The following is a 26,943-nucleotide window of genomic DNA, read 5'->3' on the forward strand; positions in this document are numbered from 1 at the left end:
GACTGAGAAAAATAACAAGATGATTATTGTGAAGTTCAAGATATCTTCATCTGCCAAACTTGTACATGATCTCTTTGGAATATATATCACAGCAAAGCATTGGGCTAAAACAGCACAAAACACCTACAGTGGCAGTTAAACTGGACCCTCTGTCAGGTAAGGCACACTTACCATTAAGTCATTGAGCAAACAGACAAAATGGGCAAAGCCAAAGGCATTTTTAAAACACAGTCCTGTTTTCTGCAGTATTCCAAAAACATACTCAAATGATTTAAACATAAACTACCTAACTTGCAGTGTAGTGTTGGCGGTGATCATGGTGTTATTATAGGCTACTGCAGACAGCGCAGTTCACATAGGGCTGGGGTCAAGAGGTCAATAGAATTGAGTATACAGGAAGTCACTGATACAAGAAAAGTTGAACGACAGATGGGGGGCCTGGTCAACACATTGTCCAATACCCAGGGCCTTGGTCTATCTATAGCATAGTCTTCAAGGGATTCAGACTAGCTGAGAAGCCACATGAGCATCCCAAGCCAAGAGTTTGTAGAACATTGCAGTGTAAACATAGAACATATTGGATGGAGTTAAGCAATAGAGCTTAATGCAAATCTCAGGGTCCCAGAAGTCTTTGCAGGTAGCATCAGCTGATAATGCTCTAAGATTGTCCAGTGTTGTGATGACAGCCCTGGCTGGAAATGTGGTCTGGAGTATGTGGGGCAGCGAGGTGTTCAGGCTTGATGATGGGTCACGTTTCAAAGTACTTGTAGATGGCCGTGACGTAGGTCATCACACTCTGCCAGTCAGGCCTCTCAGTGTACACCATCTCTCCAATGTCCTGAGAGAGAGAGAGATAATATGGGTTGCAATACAAATGCGTAACGCACTGCATCATTTATTTCGCTGCAAATTGTATGTGCAGAATATTCTCTGAGTAAGAGATGGTGAGGAATAAGCAAGCACCCATCGTTTGGCCTAAGAGTAAGAAATCACAATACTTTCCACCAGAGAAAGGTTGAGAGGTGTTGCTGCCTCTACTTAATATCTAAATGGTCATATAGTGGCTTGTGAAAGTATTTACCCCCCTTGGCATTTTTCCTATTTTGTTGCCTTACAACCGGGAATTAAAATGGATTTTTGGGGGGTTTGTATCATTTGATTTACACAACATGCCTACCACTTTGAAGATACAAAATATGTTTTATTGTGAAACAAACAAGAAATAAGACAAAAAAACAGAACTATTCAAAGTCAATACTTTGTAGAGCCACCTTTTGCAGCAATTACAGCTGCAAGTCTCTTGGGGTATGTCTATAAGCTTGGCACATCTAGCCACTGGGATTTTTGCCCATTCTTCAAGGCAAAACTGCTCCAGCTCTTTCAAGTTGGATGGGTTCCGCTGGTGTACAGCAATCTTTAAGTCATACCACAGATTCTCAATTGGATTGAGGTCTGGGACATTCCAAGACATTTAAATGTTTCCCCTTAAACCACTCAAGTGTTGCTTTAGCAGTATGCTTAGGGTCATTGTCCTGCTGGAAGGTGAACCTCCGTCCCAGTCTCAAATCTCTGGAAGACTGAAACAGGTTTCCCTCAAGAATTTCCCTGTATTTAGCGCCATCCATCATTCCTTCAATTTTCACCAGTTTCCCAGTCCCTGCCGATGAAAAACATCCCCACAGCATGATGCTGCCACCACCATGCTTCACTGTGGGTATGGTGTTCTCGGGGTGATGAGAGGTGTTGGGTTTGCGCCAGACATAGCGTTTTCCTTGATGGCCAAAAAGCTCAATTTTAGTCTCATCTGACCAGAGTACCTTCTTCCATATGTTTGGGGAGTCTCCCACATGCCTTTTGGTGAACACCAAACATGTTTTCTTCTTTTTTTCTTTAAGCAATGGCTTTTTCTGGCCACTCTTCCGTAAAGCCCAGCTCTTTGGAGTGTACGCCTTAAAGTGGTCCTATGGACAGATACTCCAATCTCTGCTGTGGAGCTTTGCAGCTCCTTCAGGGTTATCTTTGGTCTCTTTGTTGCCTCTCTGATTAATGCCCTCCTTGCCTGGTCCGTGAGTTGTGGTGGGCGGCCCTCTCAGCAGGTTTGTTGTGGTGCCATATTCTTTCCATTTTTTAAATAATGGATTTAATGGTGCTCCGTGGGATGTTCAAAGTTTCTGATATTTTTTTATAACCCAACCCTGATGTGTACTTCTCTATAACTTTGTCCCTGACCTGTTTGGAGAGCTCCTTGGTCTTCATGGTGCCGCTTGCTCGGTGGTGCCCCTTGCTTAGTGGTGTTGCAAACTCTGGGGCCTTTCAGAACAGGTGTATATATACTGAGATCATGTGACACTTAAATTGCACACAGGTGGACTTTATTTAACTAATTATGTGGCTTCTGAAGGTAATTGGTTGCACCAGATCTTATTTAGGGGCTTCATAGCAAAGGGGGTGAATACATATGCACACACCATTCTTCCGTTATTTATTTGTTAGAATTTCTTGAAACAAGTTATTTTTTTCATTTCACTTCACCAATTTGGACTATTTTGTGTATGTCCATTACATGAAATCCAAATAAAAACCATTTAAATTACAGGTTGTAATGCAACAAAATAGGAAAAACGCCAAGGGGGATAAATATTTTTGCAAGGCACTGTATAATTGACGAGAGGCAAGAACACAGAGAGCGTGTCTCTTTTGTTTTAATAGTAAATCTCCTCCCACTCTGAAGGCTCTCTGGAGTGTGTATTGGGGAAAACAGTGGATCACCCACAGACGAAACCCAGTTTGTCTCGTTAAGCTGAAGTCAACTGGCCTTGGTATGACACTGCTCCTAAATAAGCTGGAGCTGCTTGCCATTGACATGAACACTTCTTTTAAGGCCAGGTCTCACAGGCTACAGCTGGCCAAACTATGTGACTGACGTTGGTGTGCATTGCTGCTGTAGGTGGAACTATACATCAGCCCCGTCTTTCTGTTGCACAGTCAAGCATTACAAAGGGGAGGAAGGTATATGGACTGTGTCTCTCACCCCCCCCCAAATAAAGCCATATAAAGTATCTCACTCATTTCATTCTACGCTTTTAGTGGTAGTCAAATATCCTTTCGTGCAAATGGTGGAGCCGTCTTGGGTTCGTTTTAGCTCGGACACCTACCAATGTGGACTTGATCCCAACACTTTCAGCGGCCTGGAAAGCCAGTGTGAAATTCTGCTTCTGAAAGAAAAAGGAGAAAATAAACATTTTGATGAACTAACAACAAAGTGTGTACATGACACACATTTCAAAACACTCCTGGACACAGATTAAGCCTAGCTATTGACTAAAAAGCAAACTAAATGGAGAATCTCCATTGAAAATGCTTTTAAATCCACGATTAGGATTAATCTGTGTCCAGGGAACTCCACCATAACAGTCTTAGTTGACAGTGAGAGCCTCTATCTCACCTTGTCCTGGCTGGAGAGCTCCAGGTAGGGGATGTGGGCTGGCAGGTAGGTGTGGAGAACAGCACAGAAGGCCAGCCCGTCGTTCCAGCTGCTGCTGAAGTTGGTGATGTCAATGTTCTGGAGAGAAGGAGCATAACAGTAAGTGATCTCTAAAACACCAGCCCTAGGCTATCCTTATGTTTCACCATGTCATCCCCAACCACCAGCAACAACCGTAGATGAACTGTGGTCTTTCAAGGGAAGTGGAAGAAGGAACATGTTTTAGCACACTAGTGTTTCTTCACACTGCCTTGCACTCAAGCGAGAGAGGGTCAAAGAGTCTCCACTACTAGCTCCACTTCTTTATCTGTGTGTGTGTGTGTGGGGGGGGGGGGGAGAGGGTTGGTTCTTCTATCCTTGTGGGGACCTAAAATCCCCCAAAGTCCCCACACGGATAGTAAAACAAGGAAAACTCTCCCTCGTGGGGACATTTCCCACGTCCCCAAAAAAATGTTAGGAGGGACACTGCAGCTTTTATTTTTTACTTTATTTGTTATCATAGGAGGCCAATTTTTGCTCTTGATTGCAGGAATTGGCAGTTACAGTTGTTTAAAAATTCACAAATCTCTGAGTATGGCGGGGAGCACTCCACCCTCCCCGCCATACTCAGCAGCACCACTTTTTTATTTATTTATCCTGGGGAGAACCCTGAACCTCATCCCATCCCATCCGAGTTTGACTTCAACCTTCCGCCACCCCCTTCTGCGTGCCCAATGAGCCCTGGTCAAAAGTAGTGCACTATATAGGGAATAGGGTGCCATTTGGGACGCAGACCCTGTCTACAGCGAGGCAGCCCTCAACTCTCTCCTAAGGGTCACAGGGAACCTGTGTCAATTATCAGAGATGGTGAGTGTCAAGGGATATGGGGAGAAGAAAATGGTCCAGACACCAGGGTGCCATAACACAAGGGACACTGCAGTGTGGAGCATGAAAGAGAAAGGGAGAGGAAGGGGGTGCCTGATTGCTCCGCCAAGAAGCGTCACTGCTCTCTGTGGGACCCCAATTCACTGGCTCTCCAGGATCACAGCACCCGTCTCATTGGTGTTAACCAGGACTACACATGCTGCGGGCAAAGGCACTCTAGTCACTAACTATGGTGAGCCACACTGGTTGTGTAACTTTGCCAACTCATCTTTTCCTCAGAACCTTTCCCACCCAAACTATTGAGAAAGAAATGACTGTTAAAATGCTAACAAACTTTGCAACAAGGAACATAAAAATTAGCCACATTTAAGGTATGTATTCTCTATGCACCTGTTTGCTTTACCGGAGAAGTATATGAATCAACTATGGAAAGTAGAGTTAAAGCGACAGGAGGATCCCAGCAGAAAGCATTCATGTATAATCTGTGGAAAAAGAGGGCTGACCTACGTTAGGAAAGGCTTGGCTGGTAGCAGTGTGTTTGCAGTGAGCATGGCAGTGAGTGAGTGAGTCAACTGGCAAAAAGTACTCCTAGCAGCAACAGAGCACTTGTAATGAACACATTAACTATGGGCCTCATGAAAACAATGCCACACAGGCCTATATACAGTATATATAAAAGAGAAAAAGAGAGAAGACTGTTAGTGGAGAGAACATTTACAATTCAGAAGGGAGTCAGGGGACCAATAGAAAATACAAACTAGAGAGGCTATTTAGCATTATAGCAAAGGCCTTGTCGTTCTATTTCCCAGACTGAACAGCTAAGAACTCGTGGGCAACTCCTTAGAAAGAAAAAAAGGTTTATAGTCTCTGCTGTAGCACAAAATGCCCATTTGTGCTACCTAGCCCATGCCGTGGAGAGATTCAGCGAAAGGGAGAGGGAAGAGGAAGGGCCGGGACGTCAGTGAAGTCTGGCACACTTCCTGGAGAGGGTAAAGCATAACTGCTACCATGGTAACTACACAGGGCAGTCCTTAATGGTTCCTGGTGGGTAAACATCTTAAAAGCCTGGAAGGAGAAGGAAGGGACTCTGATTGGAAATGAACAGGAAGGAAACACAGCGTTTACCGTCTGTGTTCGCAGCTATTGGATAGAGCGCATAAGGCAATGGCCCTATTGATCAAAACAGAGTAACGGTAATGATCTGATATTCTTTCCTGCATCTAAACCTGTTGAGAGAAACCAAAGCATTGTCCAATGGGATGGAGTAAGTACGTTGCGCAAGTTGGGGTGTGCATGCACGTGTTTGTGTCTTATGCCAGCCTGTACTCTCCACCCATTTCCCACCCTGTTGGTTAGTACCTGGTATCCTTCAGTCTTCTTCTGGCACCACTTGAGCAGGGCGTTCCTTTTGGATCCCCCATACTCCCTGGCCAATGCAGTCAGAGGGTCTTTTCTCTCCTCCCTATGGACACACAGAAGTAAAGAAATGAAAGAGCACACGAAGAGAAAGAATGATCCTACACAAAGGGGGGTTTTCCGGACACAGATTAAGCCTAATCTTGGACTAAAAAGCATTTTCTATGGGGTTTCTCCATTGAGCTTGCTTTTCAGTCCAGCACTGGGCTTGATCCGTGTCCAGGAAACGGCCTCATAGTGTACCTTTCAGAAGATGAAAATCTACAACATGTCAGGGTGACATTGAAACCCCAAAAAATACATTGTGTTATATTTGTCCTTTCATCCTATGTAACTATACTCTCCCAGCCCCCTGCATTCATTGACTAGCATGTCAAGATGGTGAACAATAGAATCATTCCATGAGATTGAATAATTCAGAGAGAGGGGGATAGAGAGGGAGCTCAGGAACGAGAGGGAGATAGTGAAAGGAGACACGCACACAGATACTGACGCACACAGATACTGACGCACACAGATACTGACACACACAGATACTGACACACACAGATACTGACACCCACAGATACTGACACCCACAGATACTGACACCCACAGATACTGACACCCACAGATACTGACACCCACAGATACTGACACACACAGATACTGACACACACAGATACTGACACACACAGATACTGACACCCACAGATACTGACACCCACAGATACTGACACCCACAGATACTGACACCCACAGATACTGAAACACGCATGCACATGGAGAGAGAGAGAGGGTGTCCATACCGTAGGCATCCCCTTGTGGAAGGGGTGACTGAGGCGGTGGGGGAGGAGGTGGAGGGGGAGGAGGTGATGAGGGAGGCAGTGTTCTCTAAGGAAGACATGTCTCTCTTCAGCTCCTCATTGCTCCTGCGAGACACTGGGGACACAACAGGACACAGGTCACTTACAGGAACACAGGTCACTATTTTAGTAGTAACTTACCACAGAGTTATCAGTACCACAATCACATTACTTTAACTATCAAGCCGCAATCAAGTCATTTAGAGCACACAGTCACGGATTTATGTTACAGCCTCTGACACAGGTAAATATGGTTGCGTAAACACACACCTGAGAGGGACTTGGAGGAGGAGTCCATGTTGGGGACCCTCTGAAGGGCAGAGGGGTTGCGGGTCCCAGGGGAGGCCCGGAGCAGGTGATCTGCTGTTGGGGATGGAGAACACACATCAGTCCCAATTACTCTAAATGAACCCATAGGGGAACTAAGATCCCTACCAGTAAAATAAGCTAACTTCAGAGCCCAAATAAAACCTTTAATTAATACCTGTTAATGCAAGCAGACTTTTTCCTAAATACAAAAGCAGTGGGCTGCTTTTGTGCCAAGCTTAGTGGAAAAACTGAGTTTGAGCTGAGCTAGCAGCGGTGGCTCTAAATTAGCGTGTGAACGGGGTGCTAAATCCACCGTGGCACACTCCTATTACTCCTGGTCCGCATCCCAAATGGCACCCTATTCCCTATTAAATGCACTGCTTTTGACCAGGGACTATAGGGCTCTGGTCATTAAAGTGGTGCACTATACAGGGAATAGGATGCCATTTTCACGAAGCCCTGTTGTTTGGGCCTGTGGCTTCCCCACTGAGGGCTGCCTGCTATATGAATCTCATTTCAAAATGAAAGAGTGTTAAGGGTCTGGGGGTGATGGGGGCTTCTTCCATTATTACACCTGACACTCAAGATAGAGGTCAATCTCACAGTCCTGGTGGGTCTGAGTTATCCAATCCCCCACCTGTCTGCTACACACTGCCCTACTATTACAACCACCACTGTCCAAGCTATACATGGACCTCCTAGATGTCAGTCTTGTCTTGTGGTGTTCTTCATCTGTGACGTCATGGTGCAGTGAGGAAACCTACTAAACTAGTTGAATGCACTGACTAAGTGGATAAGAGAGTCTACTAAATGACTAAAATGTAATGTAGGGCTGTCCCTGACAAAAACAAAATTTTAGTTGACCGAAAGTCATCTGTTCTTTTGACCAATGGATTGGTCGAAATATGAAAACATGTATTTTTCCATATATGTGTTTAAATTAAATCAACTATATGCATTGAGCTTGTCTGATGATTTAAGCGCACTGTTTGATGAAATAAAACACAAATGACTCAAGAGAGCCAGAGATCAAGATAACCAGAAGAAAAGAAAAAGAACGCCCCTGCTGGCTTTCGCAGGTTCTGCCGTTACTCTCCTGAAGTTGCCAGCAGTAGGCTACAGGAGGAGTCGGCAACCTTTCTCATGTGGAATGTCAATTCAAATCAATCAAATAAAATTGTATTTGTCATATGCGCCGAATACAACAGGTGTAGACCTTACTGTGAAATGCTTACTTAAAAAGCACTTAACCAACAACGCAGTTCAAGAAATAGAGTTAAGAAAATATTTACTAAATAAACTAAAGTAAAAAATGTAATAAAAAAAGTAACAAATAAATTACAATAACGAGGCTATTTACAGGGGGTACTGGTACCGAGTCAATGTGCGGGGATACAGGTTAGCTGAGTGGCGCAGCGGTCTAAGGCACTGCATCTCAGTGCTTGAGGCGTCACTACAGGCCCCCTGGTTCGATTCCAGGCTGTATCACAACCGGCCGTGATTGGGAGTCCCATAGGGTGGCGCACAATTGGCCCAGCATTGTCCGGGTTTGGCCGGTGTAGGCAGTCATTGTAAATAAGAATTTGTTCTTAACTGACTTGCCTAGTTAAATAAATGTAAAATAAAATAAAATAAATGTGTTCATGTAGGTAGGGGTAAAGTGACTATGCACAGATAATAAACAGCAAGTAAAAGCAGTGTAACAATGTAAATAGTCCGGGTGGCCATTTGATTAATTGTTCAGCAGTCTTATGGCTTGGGGGTAGAAGCTGTTAAGAAGCCTTTTGGACCTAGACTTGGCGCTACGGTACCGCTTGACGTGCGGTAGCAGAGAGAACAGTCTATGACCATTTTTTGGGCCTTCCTTTGACACCGCCTAGTATATAGGTCCTGGATGGCAGGAAGCTTGGCCCCAGTGATGTACTGGGCTGTACGCACTACCCTCTGTTGCGCTTTACGGTCGGATGCCGAGCAGTTGCCATACCAGGCGGTGATGCAACCGGTCAGGATGCTCTCAATGGTGCAACTGTAGAACCTTTTGAGGATCTGGGGACCCATGCCAAATCTTTTCAGTCTCCTGAGGGGGAAAAGGTGTTGTTGTGCCCTCTTCAAGACTTTCTTGGTGTGTTTGGACCATGATAGTTTGTTGGTGATGTGGACACCAAGGAACCTGAAACACTCGACCCGCCCCACTACAGCCCCGTCAATGTGAATGGGGGCGTGTTCGACCCTCCTCCTGTAGTCCATGATCATCTCCTTAGTCTTGCTCACGTTGAGGGAGAGGTTGTTGTCCTGGCACCACACTGCCAGGTCTCTGACTTCCTCCCTATAGGCTGTCTCATCGTTGTCGGTGATCAGGCCTACCACCGCTGTTTCGTCTGCAAACTTAATGTTGGTGTTGGAGTCGTGCTTGACCACACAATCATGGGTGAACAGGGAGTACAGGAGGGGACTAAGCATGCACCCCTGAGGGGCCCCCGTGTTGAGGATCAGCGTGGCAGATGTGTTGTTGCCTACCCTACCACCTGGGGGCAGCTCGTCAGGAAGTCCAGGATCCAGTTGCAGAGGGAGGTGTTTAGTCCCAGAGTCCTTAGCTTAGTGTTGAGCTTTATGGGCACAGTTTATCTTACCATTTGTGGGCACAATTATCTTCCAATATGCGTGCCAGTTATGGTTTTCATATGAACATTTTCGTGGAACAGTTTCATTTAATTTATAATAACGTCTTCATATCTCAAAATCATTGTCATGTGGTTAATCATAATTCTATCCAAATCTATATTAAAATTATACAAACCTAAAAAGGTAACTTCTATTGCCATTGGCAACTATGTAAAAATAGCCTACATAAAGCCAACAAATAAAAACATTGCAGCCACAGGTAGAAAATATCCTGCTGAAAATAAATATCCTATAAATCACATTAGCTACGCATGGTCAGTCTGCAATGAACTTGAAACATTGTATCAACTATTAACTTGGGTCAGGCCCTGAAGCAGACTCTAGCAAATTTGCAACATTGTATAAAATATTCTGGGCCCTCAGTTTCCTGCACCAGTGAGCTCAGGACAGACACAGCTGTAGGCTATTTGCGCAAGGGATAAGTAGTAATCAGGTAGGCCTATTTTATGACGTTTCCACTGGATCTGAGCATGACATTTTTCCCTTTTACGCTGAGTGGTTATCGAAAGGGAGAGCGCTGGAAAGATTTTTCAAATACATTGAGGAACTATTGTCATTCTCAATGGAGGTAAAAACAGACTTAGTTTCCTTGCTGTTTGAGGTGAAGAAAACATTACTTTGAGAAACTCAACAGCTTATTAGTGGTGGTACGTTAAGCCTATCAGAAATACTATCAGATCCCCAAATGGGCTCATTTATATTCCTACATTTGTGCGCAGGCCAGGTAGCCTATAGGCCTACTTCTATACGTAATCAGGTGTGCGTCCTTACTCAACATTGACAGGAGCACTCCAAACAAAAGACAATGACTAAATTGACAAAACTTGTAAATGGAATGAAATAAACCAAAACTTGTTTCTCAGAAGTGTAGCATAGGTTGTGTGCTCTGCAAACAACCTGTCCACTCCGACAATGAGAACGGTAAAAGACTGGAATAATAAAATATTGAATGCATTAACAGAAATTACCGTAACCAAACAAACATTGTAGATTAGAAATGATAGGAACTAACGGTAAATGTACTACTGGTGATGTATGTAATGGGGAATTGATAGACACTAACAATCCAACGCAAACAACTTACAAAATGAAGTTATAAAACAATGAATGTGCACAAATTGGCGGGAGAGACACATGCATTGTGAATCTTAGCCACACTCCCCTTCTTGGACTCTGCCATCCCAGCGGCCTCTGCAATGGATTAGTCTCGGCATCCGCAATGGATTAGTTCACTGAGATGGGTGTGAATAAGACAGGTGTCTCGTGTGCCATAAAAAAATATATACAGCTCTGGAAAAAATTAAGAGACCACTGGACATTTTTCTTAAATCAGCATCTCTACATGTATGACAGCCATTCCATTCCAGTGTTGAATTCAGTGTTGAATTCCAACACAGGCACACCTCATTCTACTGAATTAGGTACTGATTAGGTGATCACCTGAACCAAATCTTATTTAACGAGGAAAAGTATAAAAACCACTGCTGTGGTCATCACTATCCTCTTGCAATAGGACCAGTTAGATGGTAAAAACAGTGCTAATAGTACCTCAAAAGTCATATTAATTGAAAAATAACTATGGACCATGCCAAAAGAGTTGAAAAGGAAAGTTTTGAGTGAGGAAAAGAAGGGTTTAATTCTGGCTTTACTGGCAGAAGGATACAGTGAGCGTCAGGTTGCTTCCGTCCTTAAAAAATGTCAAAGACAGCAGTTCATAAGAACAAGGTCAAGCAGCAGACAATGGGGACAACAAAGCTACAGACCGGCAGAGGGCGAAAACGACTCTACTGACTAGGATGACCGCCAACTCATTCGAATGTCACTCAACAACCGTAGGATGACATCAAGTGACCTACAAAAAGAATGGCAAACGGCAGCTGGGGTGAAGTGCACGGCGAGTTCGAAACAGGCTCCTAGGGGCAGGGCTGAAGTCGTGCAAAGCTAGAAAAAAGCACTTCATCAATGAGAAGCAAAGAAGAGCCAGGCTGAGGTTTGCAAAAGACCATAAGGATTGGACCGTAGAGGACTGGAGTATGGTCATCTTCTCTGATGAGTCCAATTTTCAGCTTTGCCCAACACCTGGTCGTCTAATGGTTAGACGGAGACCTGGAGAGGCCTACAAGCCACAGTGTCTCGCACCCACTGTGAAATTTGGTGGAGGATCGGTTATGATCTGGGGGTGCTTCAGCAAGGCTGGAATTGGGCAGATTTGTCTTTGTGAAGGACGCATGAATCAAGCCACGTACAAGGTTGTCCTGGAAGAAAACTTGCTTCCTTTTGCTCTGACATTGTTCCGCAACTCTGAGGATTGGTTTTTCCAGCAGGACAATACGCCATGCCACACAGCCAGGTCAATCAAGGTGTGGATGGAGGACCACCAGATCAAGACCCTGTCATGGCCAGCCCAATCTCCAGACCTGAACCCCATTGAAAACTTCTGGAATGTGATCAGGAGGAAGATGGATGGTCACAAGCCATCAAACAAAGCCGAGCTGCTTGAATTTTTGCGTCAGGAGTGGCATAAAGTCACCCAACATCAATGTGAAAGACTGGTGGAGAGCATGCCAAGACGCATGAAAGCTGTGATTCAAAATCAGGGTTATTGATTTCTGAACTCTTCCTAAGTTAAAACATTAGTATTGTGTTGTTTAAAAATGAACATGAACTTATTTTCTTTGCATTATTAGAGGTCTGACAACACTGCATCTTTTTTTGTTAGTTTGACCAGTTGTCATTTTCTGCAAATAAATGCTCAAAATGACAATTTTTTATTTGGAATTTGGGAGAAATGTTGTCAGTAGTTTATAGCATTAAAAAAGTTACTTTTACCCAAACACATACATATAAATAATAAAACCAGAGAAACTGATAATTTTGCAGTGGTCTCTTAATTTTTTTCAGAGCTTTATATATACAGTACCAGTCAAACGTTTGGACACACCTACTCATTCCAGGGTTTTTCTTTATTTTTACTATTTTCTACATTGTAGAATAATAGTGAAGACATCAAAACTATGAAATAACACATATGGAATCATGTAGTAACCAAAAAAAGTGTTAAACAAATCAAATATATTATATATTCGAGATTCTTCAAAGTAGCCACCCTTTGCCTTGATGACAGCTTTGCACACGCTTGGCATTCTCTCAACCAGCTTTATGAGGTAGTCACCTGGAATGATTTTCAATTAACAGGTGTGCCTTCTTAAAAGTTAATTTGTGGAATTTCTTTCCTTCTTAATACGTTTGAGCCAATCAGTTGTGTTGCGACAAGGTAGGGGTGGTATACAGAAGATAGCCCTATTTGTAGGTATGTCCAAAGTTTTGACTGGTCCTGTATACATATTTGCTACTGCTCGACTAAACAAAATATTGCTCGACCAACAGCCTATTGACCAAACAATCGACCAGTCGACTAATTGGGGTCAGCACTAATGTAATGTAATGTAATGGTTGTCCAACAGAATAGGCATGATACGAATGAAGACTATTGTACCCACCTGGCATATTGATATCTGTGTAGCTGGACCTTTTATCCACCATGGAGGACAGGGGTTTGGGGATCGACACAGTGTGCCTCTGAAACACAGCACAACAGAGGAGAATCAGACACACACACTAGCATTTACAGTAATATTCTTCATTAATGAACTAGGTCAAAGTAATGAACTTACTAACAGTTCAGTTTAATTGCACCAAAGAAAACAAGTGATAAATAACATAGATAAAAAACAAATATATATTTTTTAAACAGTGTGCAGGTGTGGTTGGAAGCCCATGGGCTTATATGAAAATCACACCATAATAAGTAAAAAGAAAACATGTATAAATGAATTGATCAGTAAACTTGAGTGTGTTAATTAAGGTGAAGTGTACCATCATTATGTAATGATGTTGATGCTAAGTTTGAGCCACAGAGCGATAACTCTAGCCTGAGTGCCAGCTATTTTGTTTGTACTCCTCGTCACGCCAAACATTGTTGGCTTCGCAATGACAGCGATGGAGTTGGCAAGACAAAGGCTATGCAGGTGGGACCAGGCTAGGATAACTCATGGTGTAGTGGAAGAGGACGTGTTATGGGTCACAGAGTTCTTCCACTTCCAGGGTGACTTGAGCCTGTTTCCCTCTATTTCAGGGCCGTTAAACTCATGTTGCCCCAGGGGCCGCATTTGGTCTTCAATGAGGTCCGGAGGGCAGCACTGAAAATTGGTTAGATTTCCTCACCGTCAAAATTTGCAAAAAATAGTCCTCTATCCATCATCTTTTTAAATTCTGAGGGGCATTAGTCTATTTTGATATTTCCTACGATTACTAAGAATTCCACAAAAGTTTGGATATATCCGTAATATATACTGAGTGTACAAAACATTAGGAACATCTTCCTAATATTGAGTTGTACCCCCTTTTGCCCTCAGAACAGCCTCAATTCGTCAAGGCATGGACTCTACAAGGTGACGAAAGCATTCCACAAAGATGCTGGCCCATGGTCCCACAGTGGTGTCAAGTTGGAGAGCGTGTAAAACCCAGCAGCGTTGCAGTTCTTAACACACTCAAGCTGGTGCGCCTGTCACCTACTACCATACCCCGTTCAAAGGCGCTTAAATCTTTTGTATTGCCCATTCATCATCTAAATGGCACACATACACAATCCATGTCTCAAGGCTTAAAAATCCTTCTTTAACCTGTCTCCTCCCCTTCATCTACACTGACTGAAGTGGATTTAACAAGTGACATCAATAAGGGATCTTAGCTTTCAACTGGATTCACCTGGTCAGTCTACGTCATGGAAAGAGCAGGTGTTCCTAGGGTTGTGGGGGTCATGACATTTTCTCAGCCGGTGATTGTCATGCAAATAACTGCCGGTAATTGACTGTTAATTAACATAAACATGTTTAGCATCTCCGGCTTCCACGCATAGCCTACAATCCACTGCTGTGGACCTTTGGAACATCTACATTAAAAATATATATATAATAAATCAATTTATACTGAACAAAAATAAAAATGTTGGTCCCATGTTTCATGAGCTGAAATAAAAAGATCCACGAATTTTCCCATTCGCACAAAAAGCTTATTTCTCTCAAATGTTTACATCCCTGTTAGTGAACATTTCTCCTTTGCCAAGATCATCTCTCCACCTGACAGGTGTAGCATATCAAGAAGCTGATTAAACAGCATAATCATTACACAGGGGCACCTTGTGCAGGGGACAACAAAAGGCCACTCTAAAATGTGCAGTTGTGTCACACAACAATGCCACAGATGTCGCAAGTTTTTAGGGAGTGTGCAATTGGCATGCTGACAGCAGGAATGTCCACCAGAGCGGTTGCCAGAGACTTGAATGTTACTTTCTCTACCATAAGCCGCCTCCAATGTCGTTTTAGAGAATTTGGCAGTACGTCCAACCGGCCTCACAACAGCAGACCACGTGTAACCACGCCAGCCCAGGAACGCCACATCCGGCTTCTTCACCTGTGGGATCGTCTGAGACCAGCCATCTGGACAGCTTAGGAGTATTTCTGTCTGTAACAAAGCCCTTTTGAGGGGAAAAACTAATTATGTTGGCTGGGCCTGGCTCCCCAGTTGGTGGGCCTGGCTCCCAAGTGTCATGTGAAATCCATAGATTAGGGCCTAATGAATTTATTTCAATTTACTGATTTCCTTATATGAACTGTAACTCAGTAAAATCGTTGAAATTGTTGCGCTTATATGTTTGTTCAGCATAATATAGCCTACACAATCACAATAAATCCATTATTTATTTTAAGCAGGTCTAAAGAAACATTATAATGTGAAGAAAATGTAGCCCATTTCAGAAGAACAGAATAGCATATTATGAGTCGTCCTTATGTTAGGTCCTGATCTGGCTTTGCCATATGGCTGTGGGCTACACTAGTTAATTTAGCAGGTAAATTCGCTTATAATTCCTGCGGCATTATTTTATAGTAATAATACAATTGAACATAGCTGAATAAAATAGAAAGGATATTTTTCCCCAAACGATTTCAGAGGGAGTGCGCATATGTGGGTATTCTGTGTTGAACGGTTAACAAAAGAAACAGGTCCTCCTACACTCCAGGCATCATTCACAAGTGATAATATTCTCACCCATCAGACTATTCTCAACTTCATCTTGTTCTTACATATACTAAATAATACACTACATGGCCAAAGGTATGTGGACACCTGCTCGTCAAACATCTCATTCCAAAATCATGGGCATTAATATGGAGTTGGTCCCCCCTTTGCTGCTATAACAGCCTCCACTCTTATGGGAAGGCTTTCCACTAGATGTTGGAACATTGCTGTGGGGACTTGCTTCCATTCAACCACAAGAGCATTAGTGAGGTCGGGCACTGATGTTGGGCGATTAGGCCTGGCTCGCAGTCTGCGTTCCAATTCATCCCAAAGGTGTTTGATGGGGTTGATGTCAGGGCTCTATGCAGGCCAGTCAAGTTCTTCCACACCGATCTCGACAAACCATTTCTGTATGGACCTCGCTTTGTGCACGGGGCCATTGTCATGCTGAAACAGGAAAGGGCCTTCCCCAAACTGTTGGAAGCACAGAATCATCTAGAATGTCATTGTATGCTGTAGCGTTAAGATTTCCCTTCACTGGAACTAAGGGGCCTAGGTCCCGTTCTGTGAGCTTGTGTGGCCTACCACTTCGCGGCTGAGCCGTTGTTGCTCCTTGACGTTTCCACTTCACAATAACAGCACTTACAGTTGACCGGGGAAGCTGTAGCAGGGCAGAAATTTGCCGAATTGACTTGTTGGAAAGGTGGCATACTATGACGGTGCCACGTTGAAAGTCACTGAGCTCTTCAGTACAGGCCATTCTACTGCCAATGTTTGTCTATTGAGATTGCATGGCTGTATGCTCGATTTTATACACCTGTTAATCCACTAATTTGAAGGGGTGTCCACATACTTTTGGCCATGTAGTGTAAGTGTGAAATTAGTTTTTATTTAGAATGGGCCATTATCATACACCAGTCGGAACAGGGGCAGGGTAAAAATAAACAATCAGTATGCACTTGAATAGCGAATGGAGGACACTTTTCCCGTGGTTCATTTTCATGCCATCAATTGCATAGCCTATAGAAATGATGCGCAACATAGGCTTATAGGAACACTTATTAAATTCCATGCATCAACCAGCTATGCGGAGCTGGCTCTCGCTGTGCAACAGGTGATCCTATTCTGCTCAAACTCTTAATTTCAGGGCTCTCATTAAATGTTTGATTTGATTTTCGATTGCATTTGCATTGATGTCAGAGTGATTTAGAGGGACAATAAAGCACTGAGTCCCAGGCCATTAGAGATGGCCGTTAGCAAGTTTGGTCGGCTACTAATGACCATCAGCGGCATCAGAGCGCAGTTTTGGAGAAGCCTAGTCACCATGACTCAATGGTCACGTGGAATTTGACTGCAGTCATAAATCTTGACTGCCGATGTGGCGGTAATACGGTCACCATAACAGCCCTATGTGTTCCTAATGTTTTGTACCATCATTGTTTATTCTAAAAGTATCCTAATGTTGTAAAGCACTTATTTATTCTACACCAACCTAGATAGAGACAATATATCCGACCACTCAGGCCCTGACCCTGCCTGGGGGTAAAATAATAAGTGAGGCCCCTTAGAGTGAGGGACGGGCATCTCCCAGGCGCCTGCTATATTGACCGCTCTCAAAATAAACTCTGCAGAGTAAATGAATGTTTCATGACCACCTTCTGCCATACAGAGCTTTGTTTCATGGAAGTGATTTTCCTATAGCTTGAACCAAAATAATGCAGGCGGCGACCTTCTAATTCATTGAAAATATGGGCTGTGCGCCAAACAGACAGAACTCACTGATCCAAATGAATGATGTTACATTTCACTGGACTCAGAGACAGAGTAATTGAGTGAATAGGCTCCCTGTGTGAACCAATTGTGTATGGTGATTTACACTTTGGTGGTGGCAATATGAAGACCAACCAAAGGTATTTTACTTTAAGGCTTATTTTTAGAAGCAGGTTTATAATTGTGAACATGTAGCCTAATGTAGCCTACAAGAAATCAATCAATTGCACTTAAACTTACCCTGTAAAGGAGTATGCCTAATTCAAGACACAAGACTCTATTTCTGTGGAGACAGATCTATAGTGCCAATGAAATGGAGAGCTTTCACATGCTCTATTCCCCATAAGGTCAGACTTAGACTGGACTGGACACTCAGGGAAAACATCTGTCCAAGCCATGAGCAAGGTTAACATAGCAGGCACTGGCAACCAACACAGGAGCTTAACTCAAACAACATGCAGCAGTAGTAGCTTTGAAAGCCTGCCTTAATTCACTGGTCTTGTGATGGTTAAAATGCCTCTGGGCCTGTTCTAACCAAAGGTTGGCCAAGACATTAAACTCAACCCATTATAAGTTAAAATGTTAATGTTCAAGAATCACCCTTCCTCATTCTCCATCCAACCCGACTTGACACGCAAACATCCTGTTTTGTTACATAAAGGTAACGTGTAACCTATTCAGAGCATAAATCCCAAGTTAACTTGAAAATGACATCCTGACTGTTTGGGTAGAAACCTGCGGGAAGTCCTATCAGGTCTTGCAGGGGTCTGGAATTCTCAGTAGTTCTACAAAGACAGGGCTGAGGCAGGGGAACCACATTAAATAAATGATAGAGGGGCTGACATCTAATGAACCAATCAGGATGGGGTTAGAGACCTACAGCTTCCTCCTTTTCAGAGGGGACTTGTGCTGCCTGGTGGCCTGGTCACCATTGGGTGTTTTTCTTACCTGTATGGGAGAGATAGCAGCAGCGGGTGGGGTTTTCAGAGGACTGGGGCTGAGGGGTGTACGGGCAACCATCGTGGTAACTGCTGGCACGGCTGCTGTGGGGGAGGTTGGGACAGTGCCTGCAGTGGAGGCATTGTCAAAGTTTTTGATGAGGGTCTTAACGGTGGGAGAGGGCTCAGAGGAGGTAGAGGAGAGTCGGTTGAGACCCATGCCCTGCCTCAGGGCAGCTAGGTCCCTCTCAACCGCATTCATGTAGTTATACACCCTGCCCCTCTCCTCATCCTGCCTATAGAGACAGATAACAGATGGTCAATATCTTTGACACAGGGAGATTGGGACACACACAACAACACACATGCACGCACACTAAGACCACATACTTCTTGAGCTCCTCCAGCTCTTTGCTCATCTTCTCGTTCTTCTCCTGTGTGTCCAGTAGGCGGCGCCGCAGGTCCCCGATCTCCTCCTGAGCCTCGGACTTGATGTCGTTGGCGATGACAACCGCCGTCTGCAGGTCGGCCTGGAACTGACGCCACTCCATAGACTCCTCCTGCAAGCAGAGGTGTGAACACAGATATGAACACACATCATAATAATATGAGTCCCTATGGGCCCTGGTCAAAAGAAGTGCACTATATAGGGAATAGGTTGCCATTTGGGATGCACCCACGGGCTAACACTAAGGGCCTGTAGACCCATTTTTATTACAACTGTGTTAAATATCTTCATGTTATGTTCCATACAAGAGCAACATTTAACTGAGATATGGATGAGGCACAGGACAGTATTCCTCCTGCTTCCCCAAATTACCCGTAGCTTTCGATGCAGAATCTTGATCTCACGCTCCATGTCATGTTTTTGGTCCTGTAGTTTTTTGACGGAGTCTGAAAGGAAAATGATGAATGATTAAATGAATGGAGATGGAATAAACTGGCTTACTTGGCTGTGTTATAATGGTCCCACATCGCCACCTTGTGGTCACACATCAGGTTTCCCGCTAGTCCCTTTTCCTGAGAGATCCCATGTCCCAAATGGCACCCTATTCCCTAATAGTGCACTACTTTAGACCAGAACCCTGTTGCCTTGGTCAAAAGTAGTGCACTACATAGGGAATAGGGTAGGGTTCCATTTGGGATGCATCCTAGTGTCCATCCACCACTCACTCTCCAGGTCTGTGATCATGAGGTTGTCGTGGAGTTTGAGGGCTCGGTGTTGCTCCACCTCGTCCTCCAGCTCAAAGACGGTCTCCTTCATGTCCGAGACCTCTGTGTCCCTTTCCTCCAGCTCAGAACACTGCTGGGCCAGGGCCCGCTTCTGCTCAGCTAGCTGCTTCTGCACCTCGCCACGGAATGCACGGAAGTCTTCCTCCAGCTGACGGGAGAATGGGAGATACATAGGTGTAAGCGCGAGCACACGTGTCATATACATAACAAAGACATGAATTGGGAGGAATACTAACACTTAGAAAATATCCAGGACTGATGGAGAATCTGAATGGAAAGCATTTTAACTACGAGAATGTGTGACCTTGCGGATGTCGTCCTGTAGCCTGGCGGCCTCTTTGCGGGTGTGGTCCAGGTCCTCCTGCAGCTGAGAAGACTTGGCCTCTGCCCTCTCCTTGTCCCTCCTCTCGCTCTCCAGCAGGTGGCGGATGTCTGTCTTGTCCCCGGTGTTGTGGATGGAGTAGAGCTCAGCCACCCTCTGCCTCTCCTGCTCCAGCTGGACCCTGCATCGAGTCAGCTCCGCCTGCTCCCCCCCAGCCGCCTCCCTCAGGGCCTCCAGCTCTGCAGCCGCCATCGCTCTTTCCCTGCGCTCCATATCAGCCTGCCGCTCCGCCATGTGCACCCGCTCCTTCAGCGCTGAGATGAGTCCCTGGGCCTCTGCATTGTCCTGCTCGGCCATTTTCAGCGCTCCGCTCAGGTGCTGCTGCACCCCCAGCAGCTGCTCTCTCTCAAAGTGGGCGCCCTGCGTCAGGTCCACGTACCGGCGCTCCAGCTCCAGGTAGCGGCCGCTCTTAGAACCCTCCTCGTCAGCCGGGGCGTAAGCCACGCGGTGCTCGTCCAGCAGGCCCCGGAAGTAGTCCATCTGCCGGCCGTAAAGTTCCAGCCGGTCGCCCTGCTGGCACAGGGAGTCTACCAGGATTGCCCGCTCCTCACCCAGTCGCTCATTCTCTGTGCTTAGTTCCTGTGTGATCTGCTGCAGGTCGGCCAGCTCCTGTAGTGTGGCCTGGAGCTCCTCAGAGGTGCAGTGCTGGTTCTCCTCCATCTGGTGAATGCGCTCCGTTAGACAGGCCACTGACACCCCGCTGGTGGTGCCGCTGCTGCCTCTACGGGAGCGCTCGCCGTGACTCGGTGGCCCGCCCTCTGACTCGGAGGAGGAGCCGCAGGCAGAGGCAGAACCAGAGGGGGCGTCCAGGGCATCATCGCTGGAGGTGATTGGCTGGTAGGCTTCGCTGCATTCACTTTCGGCCACCTCAGGGGAGATGGCTCGCTGGGGGTCCAGAAGGTCTTCAGTGGAGCCGCGGGCAGAGCTGTGTGGGGAGACCCCCTGTACTAAAGAGGCCTGTGGGCACCCTCCATCTCCATCACTGCCACCGCGGGCTGGGGGAAGCTCTGAGCTAAGGCAGGTGCCTCGCAGGGTCTTTAGGGGGCTGTCCAGCCTCTGCTCCAGGGAGAAACCCAGGGCGTTGAGCCGGTCCTTCAGCATGCGGTTCTCACTCTTCAGCATGTTCAGCTCTCCGCGGATCCCCTGGTTCTGGTCCTGTAGCAAGAGCAGGGTGGATTCCACATCTGCAGAGATGAGTGGAGTAGGGGCTTCCTTCTCCTGTTCCTGTGGAGGCTTAGCCTCAGCAGTCTCCTCTCCCTCGCCCTCCTCTCTGGCTCTGCTCTCCCCATCCTCCTCCTCCTCGGGCAGACCAAGCTGGACACGGATGCCCCGGAGCTCTGTGCGCAGGTGGAGGATCTCCACGTCTTTGCTCTTGGCCAGGCCCAGCAGGTCCTTCACCCTGCACTCCAGGACCGTCTTGTTGCTGAGCTGCCCGTTCGACTTGGACTTGCTCATACGGGACTCTGACTCAGTCACAGTCCGGCAGCGGACTCTCTTGGGCGGTGCCAAGGCGTCGGAGGGTCCAGAGAGCTTCCTGCTGGTGGTGCAAGTTCTGGAGCGTTCCCGCAGTCCCTCCCGGGATGAACCAAGCTCCTTCACCACGGAGGAGGTCCCACGCTTGCCTGAGGAGTACAATACAGTCCATTATTGAAGGTCAAGAAGTTGGCATTTTTATATGGGTCAGAGCTAATCACAAACAGAGTATAGTCTGTAAGTAGCGCTATGAGTTGATGATGTACCTGAGCTGGTCTTTGTCTTGCCCTCTGGGTTGCTGGTACCTGTAGTGGAGGAGTTTGAAGAGTGGACAGAGATAGTCTTCTTTGCCTTCGGAATAGTGCTGCTCCCAGCAGAGGCTCCACTGTCTACTGTTGTTGCTGATGGCAGGTCATCACTGCTCTTCGCCTGGCCAAAGAGAAACATGACAGGTATCATACCAGCTATTGGACCTAGAAAGATAAAGGGCTTCCATGGTTGTCATCGCAGTATGAAGCCAGTGCTCACTTTTGCTTGTGCCTTATGCATTTGTACCTTAGATAGTGGTGCGGTGGCAGAGGTCTTGGCTGTATTCTTGCCGGCTGTGCCCATGGTGGTGGTGGCGCCCTCAGGCTTGACTCTCTCACCGGTCTGGGCCTTGGTGCCTGCTACTGAGGCTTTGGATACGCCTGCCACTGGCCTGGTCGCCTTCCTCATACTGGGCTCTCGGTTTCTCAGACATTTACAGCGCAATCTATGTGGAACAAAAATACACAAGCATGCAGAATGAGTTAATAACAGAATGATGAGGTAACACATGCACGTATCAGAGGGTTTCTTGTTTCTTAGTAAGAAAAACAATGTAATATTATTGTACCATAATTAACCTCAGTCAACAACCTCTTACAACTAATATAAATACTAAAGAACAAGACTGACAAACGCTTAGCCCAAAACTACAAGTGTTATAGGATGAAGCCCCTCTAAATACTAGTTTGTAAATCATTAGTTGTAAATCTATTGCAAGAATAATCAATTAGCCTAGATTTCCTTTTGAAAATCCAGTTAGTTACCTGATGCCTGTGGTACTAGTTTTCTTGGGAGAACACATGATCTGTGATCTATAGGCTAGCTATTAGCTGAGGAGTTGCTGTCTAATCTGGAGTAGACTAAATGACTACAATTCTCCCGTGCTGCGGTCTATTTATGTTCAAACGCCAGCCAGCACTACCTCCTTCTCAGACACAAACACAGATCACATGCCGAGAATGGTCATTGGATGCAGGTTTGAAAGCACACAAAGCGTATGATTGGAGGTCTCAGGCGTGTAGCTAGCTGCTTCTCTTATCACATCATCATGAGGCGGTTGATCTGCAGCAGCAGTAACTGTCTGGGCTTGCCTTAAAAGGCATGAGGAGCCTTTGTGTGCAGGCCTATAATGGTGCCCAGACAATGAGAAAAAACACTCACTTTAGTCATATAATTTCACTTTCATTACAGTAGCTGGCCTTTGGAAGTATTCTACTACATGTTGGCCTATGTCTGAGATGGTGACCCTCTTCTTCTTGAAGACTGATTATTCAAATTGAACAGGCTACTCGTCATCACCTAGAATTAATCACATATTGCCTGCCTGAAGAAGTCTAAGTCCCCCATTCACAAGTCAGTCTATTTATACAACAAGATAAAGCTTGACCATTATGACCACTACTCCACCCTACCCTGCAATAGCACGCAAGATTAGCTTTGAACATTTTTACAAAAGACAGGTATACCCACAGTACCCATAACAATTCCTCTCCCCAGCCCCCTTTCCTTGTCTTTGAACTGCAGACAAAACAAAGACGTCTGGAGACCTGACAGACAGCAGCCCACCAACATGGATCATTGACTGGGTTGGGGCATCCAGTAACAGGGAATATCCTTGTAGTGCATCATGTTCAAACAACAACAAGAGGCTAGTAGACATCAACACCACCCTGAGTCAGACAGTTTCTAGAAAGGCTTACTTGTAACCAGTCAGACACAGAATGAGTGACAGTGGTGGTGAAGAACCTAATCTAGATCCTTCAGGCTCCTTCCGTAGAGTGAAGTATTATGATCAATTATTTAGAACCACTACCAGAAGAATTTTGCCTAATTTTTGTAAACAAAATTAATAACAAATACATAGGCCTAGCCTAAAATACAGTAAATAAACATCATAGGCTGGCCATGGTGAGCTTTATGATATTAGTACCAGGGGGTCAGGGTAGAAATGTTTTCCCTGAAGATGGATCGGACAATAACAGACTAGGAAATCATAACATAGCTGTAATTCTGGACTTCAAGAGGAGAGGGGGACGGGACGACATGGTAATATCCCTCAGTATTCACTAGCAGCTAGAGGTTTCCACCAATTCTGAACTCAGCGGTGTGTCAGTATATGATATACTACCTAATTTCACATTAAGAGAGTCACACACAACGAACCACGTATAGCCAACTCAGGAATTTCAAAGGGTAGGGCAGTCAGTCAGATACCAGATGTACAGTGCATTCGGAAAGTATTCAGACCCCTTGACTTTTTCCACATTTTGTTACGTTATAGCCTTATTCTAAAATGGATTAAATACATTTTTCATAATACACTCTGACAGAGCTCCAGAGTTCCTCTGTGGAGATGGGAGAACCTTCCAGAAGGACAACCATCTCTGTAGCACTCCATCAACCAGGCCTTTATGGTAGAGTGGCCAGACGGAAGCCACTCCTCAGTGAAAGGCATATGACAGCCTGCTTGGAGTTTGCCAAAAGGCACCTAAAGGACTCTCAGACCATGAGAAACAAGATTCTCTGGTCTGATGAAACCAAGATTGAACTCTTTGGCCTGAATGCCAAGCATCACATCTGGAGGAAACCTGGCACCATCCCTACGGTGAAGCATGATGGTGGCAGCATCATGCGGTGGGGATGTTTTAAAGCGGCAGGGACTGGGAGACTAGTCAGGATCGTGGGAAAGATGAACGGAGCAAAGTACAGAGAGATCCTTGATCCAGTGTGAACTGGAGTGACTTGACACAATGCCGGCCAAACAAGATGTAGCTACAAACAAAACTGAGTTAAATGGTTCCAGTCTGCCGTGAAGCGTTCATCCATGTATACTGGTAAGAGTCTAGCTACATTTTCAGATATTATAAGTTTCTAAATTGGTCAGAAAGTCATTTTCATTGCAAGTTAAAGCGTACTGTTAGCTAGCTAGCAAACTTTAGCTTGCTGGCTCATTAGCTAACGTTACGTGTATGATCTGTGTAGTAACATTATTCTAATCAGAAATTAATTTGCATTGCTAGTTACAGCCTAACGTTAGCTAGCTAACAATTAACCTAGTTGGTTAGCTCTTTAGCTACCTGCAGATTCATACTAAAGCTATGACAATGTTTGTATTGATAGTAGTATGGGTTGGGATTATGCCGGTTCATTATCTAGCTAGCTACATGTCTAAACAAAAGACTCCACTTCGCCAGATGATTACATGACCCATCAAGTTAGCCAGGTGTGTCTGGGAGTGATTACGGCCATCTATTGAATTTCATGTGTACATGTCTAGACAATAGTGACCCATCCACTTAGCTAGATGTGGCTGGGGGGGTGGTTAGTGGTCTAAACTCCTGAGTGGCGCAGTGGTCTAAGGCACTGCATCGCAGTACTAACTGTGCCACTAGAGATCCTGGTTCGAATCCAGGCTCTGTCGCAGCCGGCCGCGACCGGGAGACTCATGGGCGGCGCACAATTGGCCCAGCGTCGTCCAGGGTAGGGGAGGGAATGGCCGGCAGGGATGTAGCTCAGTTGATAGAGCATGGCGTTTGCAACGCCAGGGTTGTGGGTTCGATTCCCACGGGGGGCCAGTATAAAAAAAAAATATGTATTCACTAACTGTAAGTTGCTCTGGATAAGAGCGTCTGCTAAATGACTAAAATGTAAATGTTAGAGCATTTCTTTCAAGTGACCCATCAATTTAGACATGTGTGTCGGGTGAGTGTGATCTTATAATTATAAAATATTTTTTATCTGGACAATTTCTGTTTTTGATATTGCTACTATGCAAGTAAGCATTTCACTGTACCATTTACACCTTCTGTATCCTGTGCATGTGACAAATAAACTAACATTGTATTTGATATAGTGTGTTTACTAGAGATGGTAATGTGAAGAACAACATGACCTTCACCAAAGTCAGATTAGGATATAGGCCAAGGACTAGATAAAGTGTATTTTTACTTGGAGTTTTTCCTTATTGTAGGCTACTACTTTCCCACTTTTAGTCTTGAAATCTTTGGTTGTTTACTAAAATACTCACTCTGTTTAACACATTGCCTCACATGTGTGTCATTAAAGAGATGGGTGGGACAAAGGCTTAAGAGGGTGTGAACGATGCTGAATGGGTGTAGACAAAGAAGAGCTCTCCAGTAGGTGTGCTGGGCCATTTTCTCAAAAGTGGTTTTACAAGTTACGAAAGTAGGGTGGTTGGATGGCGTAATGGATCACAACACACAAGTCACTGGCAGTGCACTCAAGGCCGAGATACAGGTGATGGCAGTTAAATGTGTATGACTAAATGACTCATGAGATACATTTTCTTCACATAGTGAGGAGGTAATGGAGCTGAATATAAGACACACAATTGGGTCAAACTGAGATGAAGTTGTGTCAGAAAATGCAACTGAATAAAGAAAACAACCTCGTTGTCATTATAACGTTAAGCCATCCGAACTACTGGAGCTGCCAGAGCCAACGACGTTATAGCTATAAACACTGAGGAATTTGTTAACTGTCCCAACTGGAAAGTATGATACTTTTCCATCCTCCTTGTAGAGGAGCTAGCTAGCTAACGAAATCAAATATAGAAAACACATTACCTTTGTCTTTGCTCTATTTGGTTAGCTAGTTAATTAGCTAGCTAGACAAGTGTGGTGTATTGTTTCGATACTGTTATATTGTAGCTAATTATCAGAGACACTGCTGGCTCGATGAAGTTAACTAGCTAGCTAGTAACCTAGCTACAACAAGCAAGCAACATAAGAGAACAAAAACGTCTAACCCATTTTACCTGGAATTCGTTCGTTCACACCATAGAGATACTCGGATATAATCGGCTTGAAGTTACAATGTCCAGATATTGGTCATTTCATGCACTCCATCCCCGGCGTCCCATCCCTGGATTTTTCTCTTCTCTTTGACAGGACGCCGACACAGCACAATCATTACGCCGATTCCGTTCCCAAACAGAAACCGTTTACTCCAAACGGAAAACGCAAACGAGAGTTTCTATTGGACAAATGTAGGTAGGTCCCGCCCAGTTTCTTTCCGTTAGCTCTGTTTGCTTCCGTTTGGTTCTTAAACCGTAAACGGTTTGTTTATTTGGATCCCCGTTAGCTTTTGCAGAAGCAGCAGCTACTCTTCATGGGTCCCTAGAGCACCATAGTAAACGAT

General features: G+C 45.1%; 1 protein-coding gene across 3 annotated transcripts; it reads right to left on the bottom strand.

Moving 5' to 3' along the window:
* On the bottom strand, positions 1-26,735 carry LOC121541611 (cytospin-A). Of its 3 annotated transcripts, none has more exons than XM_041850765.2 (15): positions 26,561-26,735; positions 22,030-22,228; positions 21,741-21,903; positions 19,924-21,623; positions 19,560-19,767; positions 19,207-19,280; positions 18,777-18,946; positions 18,397-18,682; positions 13,101-13,179; positions 6,880-6,972; positions 6,553-6,685; positions 5,708-5,810; positions 3,446-3,562; positions 3,156-3,215; positions 1-838 (listed from the first exon to the last, which is right to left on the bottom strand). In XM_041850765.2, the coding sequence occupies exons 2-15, from the start codon at positions 22,189-22,191 to the stop codon at positions 749-751; spliced, it is 3,438 nt and encodes a 1,145-aa protein (XP_041706699.2). In that variant the 5' UTR covers positions 22,192-22,228; positions 26,561-26,735; the 3' UTR covers positions 1-748. The 3 variants fall into 3 exon arrangements, with proteins under 3 accessions (XP_041706699.2, XP_041706698.2, XP_041706697.2); XM_041850764.2 differs by lacking the exon at positions 26,561-26,735 and adding an exon at positions 22,548-22,650 and having other exon boundaries at positions 6,880-6,969; XM_041850763.2 differs by lacking the exon at positions 26,561-26,735 and adding an exon at positions 22,548-22,650.
* Positions 26,736-26,943: the final 208 nt, after the last annotated feature.

This window comes from Coregonus clupeaformis, chromosome 27 (assembly GCF_020615455.1).
Source record: "Coregonus clupeaformis isolate EN_2021a chromosome 27, ASM2061545v1, whole genome shotgun sequence".
In the NCBI taxonomy this organism is placed as follows: Eukaryota; Metazoa; Chordata; class Actinopteri; order Salmoniformes; family Salmonidae; genus Coregonus; species Coregonus clupeaformis.

Coding starts and splice junctions, on each gene's coding strand:
- LOC121541611 (XM_041850763.2), bottom strand. CDS start 22,585: ATGTGTTCTCCCAAGAAAACTAGTACCACAGGCATCAG. Junction 22,229..22,547: donor ACTAGTACCACAGGCATCAG/GTAACTAACTGG, acceptor TGTTCCACATAG/ATTGCGCTGTAAATGTCTGA. Junction 19,768..19,923: donor TACAGGACGACATCCGCAAG/GTCACACATTCT, acceptor TTCTCCCGTCAG/CTGGAGGAAGACTTCCGTGC.